Below are 17,938 nucleotides of genomic sequence, written 5' to 3' on the forward strand. Positions count from 1 at the left end.
CCACTTTAAGTGATTCTGGAAAAAACAAATCTACCTAAATATCCTACAAAAAGATGAGGTCATTATACTGAGACTTCTTATCTCACGTCTTCTGTAACATAACAACGTTGTCATACAACGAACTCAAACTGATACTTTATAATGTTACAAACAGAATATCCCCAATATATCAATATGTATTCATTGTTAAACCATTTCATATAAATATATGTATGTGGAAATGGAATATAGTAATATAAACCTGGATGACATAAGTAAGCAAGCATTCACTTCATGTAATACTAATAATAATACAAGTGACATTTTTGGATCAGATATTCCTGTCACATAATAATAACACCATATACAATGTAAGGTATAATATGCACTCTTTCCAGAGGATCATGGGAAATAATCATTGTGACCAGTTCTTGTGTCCTTTGTTCAATCTAGACATGGACTCATCCATTTATCTTACCACTTGGTGTCATGTCTAGTCTTCATCTTGTAGCCGTCTGATCCCACCATACCCCCCCCAGATTTATAACCTGGGAACATAAGCTGTAACCACCTTGGAACGCTCTTAGAATCTGTGTTCAGAAACCATGAAATAGAATATACAGAACAAAATGGCTTCCATCATGTCCATGTAGAGATGATAAGTTCAGCCTTCCTGGTTCATTCTGTGAGCCCAGAACAGTTCCGTCATTTCCCCCCTTTTTCTCCATGGTATTCAGGTGAACAACCTAAGACATATCTGGGACAAAGGTCAGAGTATAAGTCATTTACTCCAAAGAGTGAGGCCGTTCTTCATCCTGGATTGAGGAATGTTTTCCTCCAAACTGATAACGGCATGGTGGAGTCTTAATAAAAATTAAATGAACTGCAAAATAATTGTTGCCACCATCATACCCAACATCGAGAATACAAAGCTTGTAATAAAAAATGTGATGAATCGCTTTGGTCGTTGATTTGTAGACATTGGTTGAGTAGTGAATGTTTTCCTGGTGTGTTCCAACATGACCCGTACTCTTGCTTGAGCTCGGTTTATGTGGCAGTATTCCATTCTTGTATTTCCACAAGTTGTAGGTGGGATATGTTGTAGTTTCTCTCAATGGATATCTTTGGATCCAAATTCACAAAGATCTTCTGAGATAATATCTCTCTTTCTGTTACTAAGAATCCTGGAACATCTTTCCTGATGAGGGACCCGGTCCAATGATAGGTTTGGACTTGAGGTGTACACCAAGGATAAAGACCATCCAAACGATCGCTGTGTCTTTGGTAGCCATCCGCATCTTTACCAAATAATGATCTGGTCTGTTTGGACCTTCAGTATTGATCAATATGGATTCAATATGAATTTTATTAAAGAAAAACAGTTTTAATATGTATTATTATCAATTAATTAATTCATTATTTACATTTTCTAGCTATGCTGGATATTAACTGATTGGCCACATTATTATGGTATTCTGCTATAATTGGTATGTCCAATAAAACTGCATCGGACTTGAGATATGAACATCTGGATGTTGAGAGAAAAACATCAGAATGTTCAATCATTATAGTAACATTCTCTTATGGTACAAATACAAAATCTTCTTCTACATCACCTTGCATCATTCTCAGTTGAGACCTAGGATGACAGGCACGGAATCGATTAATATGAACCCATTTGTCCACACAATCTCCATTTATGACAATTCTTATTTTATATACCACAGATAATTTTGTTTCAGTAATAGTATACGGACCTTTCCATGAAGGAAGACATTTCTTTTCCTTGACTCTATCTGGAGCACAGTTGTATAAATACATTTTATCACTTACTTTATGCTCCTTCTTGGTAGTTTTGAGATTGTAATAAGTTTTGTTGCTTATCACGGCTTTCTCTAGATTCTTCTGTGCAAAGGCAAAATCATGTTGTAGGTTCTGTCGAAGGTTTTCCACATATTGATGTGTCGTGGCTGCATTGATCAGGGTATGGTCAGATGTGTGATACAACAGAAGTTGTGGAAGTACATTTTCCTACCTATCATCTACTCAAATGGTGACATCTTGGTTGTGGTACTTGGAGTTGCTCTAATAGCCACGAGCACTAAAGGTAACGTCATATCCCAGTCTTTACCTGATTCTTTCATGAATTTCTTCAGGATGTTGATGATTGACTGGTTATAGCACTCTACTTCTCCGCTGGATGCTGGATGACAGGCAATGTGTAACTTACATTTGACACCTGAAATTTTCCACATCTTAGACATTACCTTACTTGTAAAATGGATCCAAATGCTGCCATGATCCGAATAAATCCTTTGAGGAAGACCAAGTCTGGAAAATACATGATTAATGAGTGACGTGGCACATGTTTCAGTGGTATTATTGGGAGCCGTTAAACATTCAACCTACTTAGTAAATAAACAAGTGACTGTCAACATGTATTTGTTTCCTGTAGATGATTTTGTGACAGGACCAATAAAATCAATCTGCAAATTGGACCATGGCAATGAGAAACCCTTCTTCTGAAGTTGGGCATGATGGCTGAAACTGAGCACAAACTAGACAACCCTGACAGTAGGTTTGAACATTCTTCAACATATGAGGGCAGTAAGCATAATCCCGGAGTAATTCGTAGGGAATCTTCTCACCTCTGTGACCTGCTGTAGGTGCTTCATGAGCATGTTGTAACATGAGTCCTCGACATATAGTGGGGACTCCCCATTGTTGGACACCATTTTTGGATGTTCTTATCAGTAATCCATCTCTAATACTGAATTGAGATTTGGATGTCACTGATATCGGAGGTCTTCTTCTTGGGCATAGTCTTCCTCCAATATAGGGGTGTTAACAGGGTCTTCTATGTAAGTGAATATAAATGCAGAGCACAAATAGAAGCAATCAGATGCAGTGGTACTAATACCGAATGTGAGGCGTTGAACGCATGTGCAAACATGTGCATGATCAGCAAACTGTATTCATACCATCATATAAATAAATAGATAGAACATACAAATGAGTATAATCAATGCAATATGTACAAAACCTTGTGTCAGAAGTGATAAACGTATGTGCATAGATGTGCGTGGTTACCTGACACCTATATCCTATATCCCACGTACTAGTATATAATCATATATCTTCTAAACCATATTTATCAAGTGACCAATCACCTCCACATAATATAGTCCTTCATGTGCATCAACGTGGGAAGTCCTTTATATACAGTGCTCACAATCCACCGTCCAATACTCCTCCAAAATGACATTGATCTGTGCCCTTACCTGCACGGTGCTTCAAGTGATAACCAGTGATCACATTCCTGCTCATTCACATCCAGATGAAGGGCTCTTGTGTCACCCTTCAGTGTGCATACACCCCGGACACACTATTGCCCTCACCTTCAGGTTTGTCCTGCATCCCAGGTCATACTGCGCATTTCCCTTGTAACCCGGGCAGGTATACTGGTACAAACTGCTCACCACCCTCAGCTCTTTAAAACTCTCCAACTCCGCTCCATATCATAGAAAAGAACACTCCAAATAGTGTAATATTGCCAAAAAAAATACCTTTATAAAAATAATATAATAATGAACTCATATTTAAAAGTGTCCACCTGGGACACTGCAGGGTGAAATCTCTATTGGGATATGTGATGGTCCTATACCAAGATGGCGGCCCATGCACTTCCGGTATTACTGTTTGACATCATCGGCATATAGGGGGCAGTATAGGATTGGGAAGGATTTGGGTTTCTCTGACATGTCTTCTGCAACATGACAAGGGTTGACCTTTAACCTTGGCTAGTAAGGACATCACTATATTACCAGATAACGGCTTTTCTGACGGGTTGGTTTCAGACAAACTTGTACCAAAGTCACTGCAAATAATGTATTAAGTGATTCTGGAGAAGAAAAATCTACCTATACATCCTACAAAAAGATGAGGTCATTTTACTGAGACTTCTTATCTCATGTCTTCTGTAACATAACAACGTTGTCATACAATGAACTCAAACTGATACTTTATAATGTTAGAAACAGAATATCCCCAATATACCAATATGTATTCATTTTTAAATCATTTCATATAAATATATGTATGTGGAAATGGAATCTAGTAATATAAACCTGGATGACATAAGTAAGCAAGCATTCACTTCATGTAATACTAATAATAATACAAGTGACATTTTTGGATAAGATATTCCTGTCACATAATAATAACACCATATACAATGTAAGGTATAATATGCACTCTTTCCAGAGGATCATGGGAAATAATCATTGTGACCAGTTCTTGTGTCCTTTGTTCAATCTAGACATGGACTCATCCATTTATCTTACCACTTGGTGTCATGTCTAGTCTTCATCTTGTAGCCGTCTGATCCCACCATACCTCCCCCCAGATTTATAACCTGGGAACATAAGCTGTAACCACCTTGGAATGCTCTTAGAATCTGTGTTCAGAAACCATGAAATAGAATATACAGAACAAAATGGCTTCCAGCATGTCCATGTAGAGATGATAAGTTCAGCCTTCCTGTTTCATTCTGTGAGCCCAGAACAGTTCCGCCAACCTGGTAATCTACGATTGGCTCATAACCCTGTGGACTGGTAACCTGTAGGCACCTGGTGATCTACGATTGGCTCATAACCCTGTGGACTGGTAACCTGTAGGCACCTGCTGATCTACGATTGGCTCATAACCCTTTGGACTGGTAACCTGTAGGCACCTGCTGATCTACAATTGGCTTATAACCCTGTGGGGTGGTAACCTGTAGGCACCTGCTGATCTACGATTGGCTTATAACCCTGTGGGGTGGTAACCTGTAGGCACCTGCTGATCTATGATTGGCTCATACCCCTTTGTATCCTGATCAGATGATGATTACAGAACTCCCAATGTTGTTCATGTAATGGAGTGCACAGTGTGTTCCATCCAAGAAGGGCAGACAGGTAGAAGCCGGCAATTACAGGCCAGTGAGTCTAACATCGGTGGTAGTCATGTTAATGGAATCACTCCTGAAAGGAAGGATCATTGATCACCTAAAAACACACAACTTGCTGGATCCAAAGCAGCATGGCTTTACTGGGGGCAGACCATGGCAGACTCATCTGATTGGACTTTTTGAGTATATCACCAATGTTTTGGACCAGGGTGGTGCTGTGGACATAGAATATCTTGATTCCAGCAAGGCATGTGATACAGTTCCACATAATGATCTAATACAAGGACTTAGCCCTTGGGTGGTTCAGTGGATGTGCAGTTGGATAAAGGATAGATACCAGAGTGTGGTTGTAAATGGGGTTCACTCAGAACAGAGAGCAGTCACTAGTGGTGTACCCCAAGGCACTGTACTAGGACCTATTCTATTTGTAAGTGATAGAACTAAAGGGTTGTTGGGTAAGGGGATGTCTCTTTGCTGATGACACAAAGGTGTGTAATAGGGAGGATATCCCTGGAGGTGTCTGTAACATGGAACAGGATTTGGCATTGCTGGAAGATTGGTCAGAGAAGTGGAAATTGCAGTTCAATGTTTCTAAATGTAAGATAATGCAACTAGGGAAAAAGAATCCCTTGAGAGAGTACAACATTGGGGTTATGTTGCTTGACAGCACTTCAGAAGAAAAGGATTTGGGGTACTTATTTAGATCTTTATATCACTAAAGGGGTCACCGGCAGGAGGAAGGAGGTCCCGATTCCTCTATATAGATCCTATCACTAGAGGGGTCACCGGCGGGAGGAAGGAGGTCCTGATTCCTCTATATAGGTCTTTATATTACTAGAGGGGTCACCGGCAGGAGGAAGGAGGTCCCGATTCCTCTATATAGATCTTTATATCACTAGAGGGGTCACCGGCAGGAGGAAGGAGGTCCCGATTCCTCTATATAGATCTTTATATCACTAGAGGGGTCACCGGCAGGAGGAAGGAGGTCCCGATTCCTCTATATAGATCTTTATATCACTAGAGGGGTCACCGGCAGGAGGAAGGAGGTCCCGATTCCTCTATATAGATCTTTATATCACTAGAGGGGTCACCGGCAGGAGGAAGGAGGTCCCGATTCCTCTATATAGATCTATCACTAGAGGGGTCACCAGCAACCTCATGTAGAATACTGTGTCCAGTTCTGGAGACCTCACTTACATAAAGGTATTGATAAGATAGAACGAGTCCAGAGACGGGGAATACAAATAGTGATATCAGGAGAGACTTCAGGAACGTAACATGTCCAGTCTGGAGGAGAGAAGGGAAAGGGGAGACATGACTGAAACCTTTACATACAACAAGGGAGTGAATAAGGTTCAGGAGGGCAGGATTTTCAATATGAAACCAAAATGAAGAACACGGGACATGACCTCCAACTAACTGGAGGAAAGTTCACAACTAATTTCAGAAAGTATTATTTTATTGAAAGAGTAGTAGATGCTTGGAATAAACTTCCAGCAGAGGTAGTGAGCCAGAGACAAATCACAGAGATCATCACAATAGTACACAATGAATGGCTATGAATGAAAGCCATTCATTATGTACAACTGTCATATGATCACTGTGATTGGTCATAGCAATCACATGGTACTGGGCTGGCCTGGTACAATGATCTGTCATCTGGTGGACACAGCAGGTGACATATCAGGATACAGCAGAGCCACTAGACTTGGAGGACTTCATATGATGTCCACCCAGGATGGGAGAGATCCCGCTCAGCTGTCATTCTGCTATAGGCCTGGTGGGAAGCAGTTCATTACAGGGGACACTGTACAGGTTCTATATGTAGTCTGGGGGTCCCTGTGGAAGTCCATGTGTGGACATTTCTACCTATGATAAATGACAGGCTAAACCCACCTGGAGACTTTCTCCACACCTGGAGTGTGCTGAGTTCTTGGAGAACGTCTACACAGTGTTTCCAGATTGGCTTTATCACCCCAACGAGCTCGCTCCAGTTCATGGATGTCATCATTATGTTTGGAGGATCTCACCAGTCAGGAGCCTTTCCTGTCATCCTACATGTTCCCTTCTGAGGATTGTTCTATCCTTCCAAACAAATGTATGAAATCATGGATGAGTCCTCCTTCTATGTGATCTAGAAGATCTTCAATCACAATGTCTTTATGGATGAAGTGGATGGCCCAGTTTATATATTATTTATTGCTTTACAGCTTTATTCCCTCCAGGATTCATTCTTTATTTATAGAACCATTCAAGGAAGTGTTCTTACTTTGAGAGATCTCCACCACCATTCCTCTGTGACCATTACATCCTTGTCATTTATGTCTAACATCTTCATTATCAGTGGATTGATATTTATTTTTATACTTTAGGATGAATTTTTGCATATTTTACCCAAAAAGATCTGTTTTGGAGGTCTCTGTTTTATTATGTATTTTGTTTTTATCTTGTGTTCTGTGTCTTTAAGACTTTTCTATCTGTAGTAAAATATATTATATAAACAGTTGGTTGCATAAGAGTTAGGTTTATTGTTTCTTACTTTTTTTAGTTCTTTTTGATCTTCCCTGGTATCTCTGTAAGGTAGATACAATGCAGGAATGGTTATTAGGGGACGTTTCTCGGGGCTGCAGTTCCTCTGAACTCCACAAGATGGTGATCTAATTTCTCCCCAGACAGGAAGTCTCCATGGAATACAGACAGGAAGTGATGTCAGGTACAGACAGGAAGTGATGTCAGGTACAGACAGGAAGTGATGTCAGGTACAGACAGGAAGTGATGTCAGGTACAGGCAGGACATTCCGAGAGGTGAGTTGGGAGGAAGCAGATCAGAGACATTTGTGGACGTGGCAGCAGAGGAGGTAATAAGATGTTATTTCCTATTTACACCCAGTAACCCCCTGTCATGTCCGTCCTCTTCCTCCATAGTCACGTCCGTCCTCTTCCTCCATAGTCACGTCCGTCCTCTTCCTCCATAGTCACGTCCGTCCTCTTCCTCCATAGTCACGTCTGTCCTCTTCCTCCATAGTCATGTCCGTCCTCTTCCTCCATAGTCATGTCCGTCCTCTTCCTCCATAGTCACTGTGACGTCTTTTATCTCCAGCAGATGATGATACACACATATATAGTGTGGGAACCCAGATGAACCCCTTCAGGGGCAGAACATTCCCCCACTTCCGGGGCCGGAACATTCCCCTCATTGTGGAGATAAATTCTAGTAATATGGTCCTCTAAACAAACAGCACTGACAATAAATAGACAAGACAAGGACCATCCTGACCATACATGGCCTACAAAGGGCAATGATGACACTACACAGGCAGCCAATGGGCAATCATTACACTATGCAGCCAACACAATGATGGAGTGCCGGGGTCAGGAGTATGGAGCATAGAGCCCCTTACATTGCTGCTCAGGAGGAAGGAAACATTCCTTTGTAACAGAAAATGTATATAAATCTGAGGCTCTTTTAGAAATGTTTGGGGGTTTCAAAAATGAAAGGGGCTTTATAGCGACTAAAACATTTCATATGTGTAACATTGCGCTGTTTATCTCCTCCTCCCCTCCCCCGCCTGTCTCCAGCACTGCACCCGGGGACTAGCAGGGAGGGCAGAGACCTTGCAGTGTAATGAGAACCGATTGGCTGCTACTTAGGAAAGGGGCGTGTCCTGCTTATCCTTTCTCCCTTTCACTCCCAGAGCCATTTTTGCATTTTTTGCACACGTTTAAAATATCATTTTAGGCCTGAAGATGACACAAAACCACCAAAATATCGATTTTCTGAAAGTAGAGACTTTAGAGAATAAAATAGTGGTAGTTCTATTTTTTATGTCTCAAAATTTTATCACAAAGTCTAGGACAGCAGGAGTCAGGGCCAAAGTGGCACAGGTTGCCTGTAGGAGTGCTTGTTGGTGGTCCACCCTGGAGCACAACTGATGCACTGAGATGAGGTCTGCAGACAGGAGGTGCCTGTGTGAGGTATGCAAGCCCTTCCGGGGAACAGAGGATTACTGGATAGCCGGTTCAAATCCAAGGTCCAGTACTGGGTGGAGATCAGAACAGACGTAGTCAGATGGGATAGCCGAGGTCATACACAGAGGAGCAAGAGAGAATATCCATTAGCCAAGCCGAAGTCATGCACAGAGGAGCAAGAGAGAATATCCATTAGCCAAGCCGAGGTCAGGTCAGGGTTTAAGCAGAGAAGACAGGTCCAGGAGCAAGCCGAGTCGGTAACAGGAAATCACAGATCACAGTAGCACAGGAACAGGAAATCACAGTTCACAGTAGCACAGGAACAAGGTACCGGGGAGCCAGAGATCAACCAGCACCTGAGAGTAGTGCAGGGCTTCCTTATAAAGGCAGTTTTCCACCAAATTTGAGCTGATGTGAACCTCTGTGGCCATGCAAGGTACTGGCAGGGTTGTCAGGTCTCCTAAAAACACTGCTGAGGACAGAGACTTGACAGTGCCCCCTCCAAAGGGCAGCCTCCAGATGCCTACTTGGGCCATCTTGTCTGGATATTTGGAGTAGAACTCCTGGAGAAGTCTTGGGGCATGTATGTTGTCTTTGGTTCCCAGGAGCCTTCTTCAGGTGTTATCCCTTCCATTTGATCAAGAACTGAATCTGCCTTCCTCGCTTCTTGCAGTCCAGGATTGATTCTATCTCGTATTCTGCATCCTCCCCAACTGTTATTGGCGGCGTTGGAGGTTCTACTCTTCCCGGAAATGGATCATAAACTGCTGGCTTTAGCAGAAAAACATGGAAGACTGGGTGAATCCCATATGATTCAGGAAGAGATAGCTCATGTGCCACTGGATTGGTTACTCATTTGATCTGAAAGGGCCCAATGTATCTTGGTCCCAACTTCCGCGATGGGCAAGGAAATTTTAGGTTGGCTGTTGATAACCAAGCCTGGTCTCCAACCTTCAGAGAAGGATTTCCCCTCGTTTCTTGTCATAGTATCTTTTGTAGTCAGTTTGCAATCTTTGTACGGATTCCTGGAGAGCTCAATAGTTGTCCTGTATCCTGCTGATTTTGTCCTGAACTGCAGGTACCGAGGTTTCGAGTATGGTATCCGGCAGGCATGAAGGGTGGAATCCGTAATTAGCCCCAAATTGCGACTGATTCATAGCGGAATGGACGGAATTATTGTATGCAAATTCTGCTAATTGGAGTAGAGATGTCCAGTCATCCTGGGAAAAGGCGGAGAGACATCGTAGATATTGTTCTAACATTTGGTTAATTTGTTCAGTTTGTCCATTACTTTGAGGGTGGTAGGCCGATGATAGGCAGAGTTCCACTTTCAAGGTTTTACATAAGGCTCTCCAGAACCTGGAGGTAAATTGAACCCCTCAGTCAGACACGATATTGCTGGGCAGTTCGTGTAGCTTAACGATTTCCTTAAAAATATGTGCCGTCTCAGGTGCCAACGGAGTTCCTATCATTGGCAGAAAGTGGGCCATCTTGGATAGCCGATCTATCACAACTAGGATGGTAGCAAACAACTCAGAGGGCGGCAAGTGTACAATAAAATCCATTGTGATAATTTTCCAGGGACGATTAGGAATGGATTGGGGCCTCAGAAACCCCCATGCCCTCGGCTTTGTCTCCCTTGCTACGTAGACATACTGTGCAGGATTTACTTAAGTTCTGCAGTCCTGACTTAAGCTGGGCCACCAAAATGATCGCTGGATCAGGTCCATTGTTTTTCAGCCAGTTGATGGTCATGGAATGTCTTGAAAACTTGGGATCTTACCTCCTGAGGTACAAAGATCTTATCCTGGTGCCACAGAAAGCCATCCTGCCTTCTTAACGAGTTCTGCTCAGGTACGGCACACCGTGCAGATGCCTGTTCAATCAAAAGCTTTAGACTGGGCTGAATCAACAAAATATTTTGGGCCGACAGGATGGTATCGGGGGCAAAGTTTCAACTGAATCTGGGAACATACGTGATAGAGCATCTGCTTTCCCATTCTTGGATCCTGAGCGGTAGGTCATGTGAAAATTGAAGATGGAGAAATATAGGACCCATCTAGCTTGCTGCGGTCTTAGGCGCTTGGCAGATCTTAAATATTCTAGATTCTTATGAACTATGAAGATCATGATTGAGTGACTAGCTCCTTCCAAAAGGTACCTCTATTCTTTGAACGCCATTTTGATCTCCAAAAGTTCCCTGTTGCCTATGTCGTAGTGCCTTTCAGCTTGGCTTAGTTTCTTAGAGCAAAAAGCTACCGTATGGAGCAGAGCTTTTTGACCTTGGCTCCTGTAGCCACCTCCAATGCTTCCACCTCCAGGATGAAGAAAGTGTTGGCTCTGTGGCTCTGGGTGTTGTAATACAGGAGCAGAAGTGATCTGCTTTTTTAACTGCTCAAAAGCTGTCTGTGCTTCTTGGCTCCAGAGAAAATGTGTATGCTGGCTAGTGAGTTGGGTAATGGTGGATATAATGGTTGAGAAGCCCTTGATGAACGTCCGATAAACGTTGGCAAATGTTGGCTGCCCCTGGAAGCTGCCCAATAGGGCAATCATATAATTGATGAGATGGTAAAGTGTCAGCTTTCTTTTTATGAAATACATCAAGGAAATGGTGGTAGGCAGGGGGAACGGATTGACTGGCATCTGATGTAGGCTGAACTGAGAGGCACACAGGGAAATTGGTGGGTGTGGGAGTGCCGCAGTGCTGAATACAGTAATTTGATGGGAAGGTGACTTCTTTTTTGAGCCAGTTGATTTGTGGATTGTGAGCTTGCAACCAAGGTATTCCTAGGATGGCTGGAAACATGGGAGATCTCAGGATGTCAAAGCAGATGAATTCCTGATGGACAGAGTCAGTTGTGGCTAGGATGGGAATGGTTTCTTGGGTAACGGGTCCTGAGCTAGGAGCGGTGCCATCTGCTAGGAGTACATTAAACCTTTGTGTTTTAGGACAAAGAGGAATACCTCGGTTCTGGGCAACGTTGATGTCCAAGAAAAAACTACAGGCTCCCGAATCAATGATTGCCCACAACTTGACTTCCTTTCCAGCCACCTGTAATGACATGGGTAGAACGACATGGGTGGTTAAGGTTCTGGATAACTGGAGATATGAAGGATGAGGCTGGCTGGACTTACTTGGTCGCACTGGGCAGTTACGTAAGAAATGGCCCATGGCCCTGTGACATAAATGTAAGATTTGAGTAGTTGAGATGTGATCAGTAGAAATATGTCATTGTAAATTTAGTTTCAGTCCATGTTATTAAAGATAAGTGTTCCGAATTCAGTCAGAGACATATGTTCACCAATTAGCATCTGAAAGGACAGAGAATGTCAATAAAACGTTGTCACCTATGTAGCCAGAGATTGCCACCTTCTTGAAATCTAAAATAAGTTCTCCAACCATTTCAGCTTCGGGAAGCAGCAGGAGACCAGGAGAGGGCTCCGCTTTGTCTGCTAGCTGTGATTTATATCCACAGATCAGAGGAATATATTTCATCTCTCATAAAAGATACAATATTAGTTGCAGAGAGATGAAAATACTTCCTTCTGATTGGACACACTGTAAGCTACATCTGCATGTAAAACTGTATTTATAGCCTCTGTAGAATTCCAGAGAAATGCAGAAAACAGGTATATGGCACCTGATTGCAACAGCTGAACAGTGATTGGTACTGTCGCGATCAGATTGATGCGCTGGTGTCGGAAATTCTATCCCTGACTTGGTGATTCAAACCGTTCCTGGTCCAATCAACTTTGGGTACTTCAGTACCCAGAACGTCCTGTGGGCTGGTATAGGGTTGATTGGCCAAGGGCTAATGTCCAGCCTATGTCCATATTTCAATAAATTGAGGACCCTGAGATATGGATGGGGTGATTCGTACAGAGCCATTTCTATTTTACTGGCGAATCACGGACTTTCTCTAACTTGCTCCAGTCACAGGATAACTCTTAGTAAAAGTTTTATTTCTGTTTTTATTACCTTTTATTTTATAGTCAATAGCCAATTGTGTGTCTTTTTGTATTTTCTGTATTATTTGTAACTTTTTATACTTTGTACATATTCTATGCACAGCCCACTTTCAGGATATTAAATCATAAAGTTAATAAGTGACTTCTGGATACTTAAGCTCGGGCTCATATCTCCGGAGAGATTATTGTATTACAGTGTCTATATATGCTCGGTCTAAGTTCATTGCCAATCTGTATTCAATTGTACTGTGTGTTGGCAAATTGCATGCAGATTGTAAAGTAGCAGATCTGCCAGACGGAGATCTGTGTGTGTGGTGGCCCAGCAGACCAGTCTGCCGACAAACTGTTGGATGGTGGCAAGCTACCGTTTGTTGTGTGACTGGTGTGGGGGTGCGTGGACAGTGGAATCGTCATTCACACCGGGGTTCTAGCTTGTAGGATAGCTGGAGGAATGCTAGAAGTGTTTGCCAATTGCTAGACTGCTCCCCAACCCTTAGATTGCACCAGATTGTGTATAAGATTTGTATCTGCCTGTGTGTGGTCAGCCAGCTGGATTGGAGTGGAGTCTCCCTCTAGTAGTGGCCAGAAGCAGTGCGTATCCTGGCCAGTCTTATATGCTCAAAGTAAGACCCCTCATCCCTCTTTACCCCAAGTCACGGCCGGACGTGCATGCCTCAGTTAGCTAGGCACCGTGGGCATGTGTGTGCGGTGTGGATCCATGACAGCCCCGCAGTAAAGGCATAGGTTGCCTTGCCGTCTGCGTAATCTTTCCTCTGGAGATAAGGCAGGTCAGAGAAGGCCAATTTGCTTGGGTTTTACTTCAGGAGTGCTGATAGGCGGAGAAATAGGGACAGAATCCACTGGTCTTGGAACCCTTGTCAAAACCCTTGGCAAAGGGTCTGGGTATGTTCAGAATGTCTCTCCTGTAGCCGTCGATCCAATTAGGTAGCGAGTTGAATTAGATTCTCCAAGGAGGAGGGAGCCTCCACCCTAGCTAATTCGTCCTTGAGGGACTCAGACAGACCTAGATGGAACTGGTATTTTAGGGCTGCGTCATTCAACCCGGAATTGACGGACCATTTGCGGAATTCCACAATGTAGTCCTCCACATGCCGTCGGCCTTGTTGTAGAGCATGAAGGGTGGATTCAGCAGTAGAGGTCCTCTGGGGGTCATCATAAAGAGCTGCCATGGCTTCAACGAATGTGATCACTGAGTTCAGCGCTGGTTCTTTTTGTTCCAGTAAGCTGTGTGCCCATGATTGAGGTTCGTCAGATAGGAGAGAAATGATGAACCCCACTTTAACTGTCTCAAGTGAGAAGGTCCTGGGTTGCAGTGCAAAATACAACTCACAAGCATTCTTGAAGGCTCGGAATTTACGTCGGTCCCCAGGAAGCGTTCCGGAATGATAACCCTGAGTAGTACCACAGCGGGTGTAACAGTGGAAAGCGAACTGGTGCCACTGTAGGGATAGGACTAGGCAATGGATTCTGGTCTGCAGAAGTCGCAGCAGTAGTGAGCGAATGAAGACGTCCCTCCAGCTGAAAATATTCCTCCTGCAGATTCTTGACCACTTGCATAAGTGCCATCATCTGTTGGCACAGGGCCTCTAATGTGGAAGCACCTCTCTCAGCCTCAGACATAATGGCTGATTGATACTGTCACGTACCTGGTGAGAGATGCCAATGGAGAGAGGGCTTCCCTTGCGGCTAAGTTCCAGACTCCCCTGAGAGTGGGACAGCAGGAATCAGGACCAAAGTGGCACAGGTCACCTGTAGGAGTGCTTGTTGGTGGTCCACCCAGGAGCACAGCTGATGCACTGAGATGAGGTCTGCAGACAGGTGGTGCCTGTGCGAGGTATGAAAGCCCTTCCGGGGAACAGGATTACTGGATAGCCGGTTCAAAGCCAAGGTCTGGTACTGGGTGGAGATCAGAACAGACATAGTCAGATGGGATACCCGAGATCATACACAGAGGAGCAAGAGAGAATATCTGTTAGCCAAGCCGAGGTCATGCACAGAGGAGCAAGAGAGAATATCTGTTAGCCAAGCCGAGGTCAGGTCAGGGTTTAAGCAGAGAAGACAGGTCCAGGAGCAAGCCGAGTCGGTAACAGGAAATCACAGATCACAGTAGCACAGGAACAGGAAATCACAGTTCACAGTAGAACAGGAACACGGTACTGGGGAGCCAAAGATCAACCAGCACTTGAGAGTAGTGCAGGGCTTCCTTATAAAGGCTGTTTGCCACCAAATTTGAGCCAATGTGAACTTCTGCGGCCATGCAAGGTACTGGCAGGGTTGCCAGGTCTCCTAACACCTCTGCCAAGGACAGAGCCCTGACATCTGTCCCCTCTACCCTCTGGCACCCGCTGAACTGTGCCCACAGATGGGCAAGCAGAGCCAGAGAAGCATAGTAGGTACAGAAGAGGTTCACACAGATGGGGTGGCAGAGGCTGGCACCTGAAAGGAGAGCCCTGCGGCTTGCTCTCAGCAGGGATAAAGATTAAACACAATACTTGCCCGGCCCCCAGAACTACATGTCCCGGGCGTCGGGTGATGTAAAGTGACCATCCCTGCATGATGAGCCGACATTGACCTCACAGCACTGCCTCAGAGCAAACTAGTCGTAGGAAGGATCATATTTATCATTCCTTGTCTGCAGATCTAATACTCATCAAAACCAGTTCAGAGACCAAACAAACCCAACAGAGAAAAGGGGCCCCGGACCTCAAAATTGTAGTAAACACTAAACAGCCCAAACAAAATGTGTTCCCATGGGGGGAGTAGTTCTTCAATGTCCAGCAAACCTCCTATTCCCCCCTCACATCCACATCCTATTATTGTGTGACCAATACCATCCAAATCATTCTTACTTTCATTTCCCAAAGTTATCCGTCTACAAGGAGACCTGTATAGATCACATGATGGCACCAATGAGGATGGAGGAGGACCGGAGTCACATGACTGAGAAGATACTAAACCTCACCCTGGAGATCATCTACCTGCTGACCAGAGAGGTGAGGAGGATTCTGGGAGGTCACATGACATCACTCTTATCTCTATTAATAAAATGCAGACCTGACCGGAGAGGTGAGGAGGATTCTGGGAGGTCACATGTCATCACTCTCATCTCTATTAATAAAACACAGACCTGACCGGAGAGGTGAGGAGGATTCTGGGAGGTCACATGACATCACTCTCATCTCTATTAATAAAACACAGACCTGACCGGAGAGGTGAGGAGGATTCTGGGAGTCTAACATGATATTCCTATTGGTTCCTCAATGCAGAGATTTCCTCCTCTGAAGTCAGGTGATCATATGACCATCACAGTGCCTCCATGTGACTCCCTAAACCCTGAGAGACACAACATGCAGAAGATTCTAGAAGTCACCAAGAAGATGATGGAGCTGCTGACAGGAGAGGTGAGCGGTGCCGGGAATTCTGGGATATTCTCCAATCACTGATCATTATCAGTATCATTAGGATCTGTACATTATCTGCATTGTTACCATTTATGTCATTTTTATTATATATTCAGAGTGGAGACCTGAGAAATCCTAAAGTTGAGGTTAAAGGAGAGATGAAAGAGGAAGAGGATGAGGATGGGGGGATGGAGGAGTCCGAGCTTCTAAGAGAACACAAAGATCTGTACCAGGACACCATGGTGGAGTCATCCAGCTACAGGAACCCACCAGAGAGATGTCCCCGTCCTCTGTATTCCCGGGATTCCACACAGGAAGGTCACACCATCCCTCACCATCATCAGGTAGGTGAGGAACAATCACTGATAGTATCATTAGGATCTGTACATTATCTGCATTGTTACCATTGATGTCATTTTTATTATATATTCAGAGTGGAAACCTGAGAGATCCTAAAGTTGAGGTTAAAGAAGAGATAAAAGAGGAGGGGGATGAGGATGGGGGGATGGAGGAGTCGGAGCTTCTAAAAGAACACAAAGATCTGTACCAGGACACCATGGTGGAGTCATCCAGCTACAGGAACCCACCAGAGAGATGTCCCCGTCCTCTGTATTCCCGGGATTCCACACAGGAAGGTCACACCATCCCTCACCATCATCAGGTAGATGATGACAATTATTGGTAGTTGTGATTTATACACAGCATGTTTGTTACAATGAATGTTTTATTATATCTTTCAGAGTGGAATCCTCGGGGATGATAATATTGATGTTAAAGAAGAGTATAAAGAGGAGGATGAGGAGTATGGAGTGATGGAGGAGTTTTCAGAAGGACACAAGGATATGATGGAGCCACCTAATACCAGGAACCCACCAGAGAGATGTCCCCGTCCTCTGTATTCCCGGGATTCCACACAGGAAGGTCACACCATCCCTCAACATTACAAGGTTGGTGGGATGGAGCATCTAGAACATGGACTTGTGGAGATAATATTTGTATTTTTCATGTTAGCTTATATTTATATATTATGTGAAATTTCTAATTTTCTTGGTTTAGGGTGAAGATCTGATAAATATAAAAGTTGAGATAAAAGCAGAAGAAGAAGAGGCGTATGTGAGGGATGATCAGCAGTCTATGGAGGAGGATGGAATAACGGGGACATTTATAGAGGAGGACACTCCTACAGAGATCAGCACAGGTGGGTCATGAACACTAAATACACTATATACTCTATGTTGTACATTACATACTCCTGACCCCTGCACTATATACTCTATGTTGCACATTACATACTCCTGACCCCTGCACTATATACTCTATGTTGCACATTACATACTCCTGACCCCTGCACTATATACTCCATGTTGTACATTATATACTCCTGACCCCTGCACTATATACTCCATGTTGTACATTACATACTCCTGACCCCTGCACTATATACTCTATGTTGCACATTACATACTCCTGACCCCTGCACTATATACTCTATGTTGCACATTACATACTCCTGACCCCTGCACTATATACTCTATGTTGTACATTACATCCTGACCCCTGCACTATATATTGTATGTTATACATTACATACTCCTGACTCCTGCTTTCCCCCCTCCCCCCACTGCTATATATACACATAATATGGATTCTC

At 43.7% G+C, this 17,938-nt stretch overlaps 1 protein-coding gene across 1 annotated transcript; it reads left to right on the top strand.

The window, feature by feature from the left end:
- Positions 1-16,782: 16,782 nt before the first annotated feature.
- On the top strand, positions 16,783-17,627 carry LOC149462466 (uncharacterized). Its single transcript, XM_089676853.1, has 2 exons — positions 16,783-17,234; positions 17,344-17,627. The coding sequence occupies exons 1-2, from the start codon at positions 17,007-17,009 to the stop codon at positions 17,494-17,496; spliced, it is 381 nt and encodes a 126-aa protein (XP_089532979.1). The 5' UTR covers positions 16,783-17,006; the 3' UTR covers positions 17,497-17,627.
- The last annotated feature ends 311 nt before the right edge of the window (positions 17,628-17,938 follow it).

The sequence above is a fragment of the Staurois parvus genome, unplaced genomic scaffold, assembly GCF_062004578.1.
Source record: "Staurois parvus isolate SC_StPar_1 unplaced genomic scaffold, SC_StPar_1.0 ptg000174l, whole genome shotgun sequence".
Taxonomy (NCBI): domain Eukaryota; kingdom Metazoa; phylum Chordata; class Amphibia; order Anura; family Ranidae; genus Staurois; species Staurois parvus.

Bases quoted from the DNA above. Each gene is read 5' to 3' on its own strand.
- LOC149462466 (XM_089676853.1), top strand. From the start codon at position 17,007: ATGTTTTATTATATCTTTCAGAGTGGAATCCTCGGGGATGATAATATT. The intron at 17,235-17,343 runs GTTGGTGGGATG...TTCTTGGTTTAG, and splicing joins CCATCCCTCAACATTACAAG to GGTGAAGATCTGATAAATAT.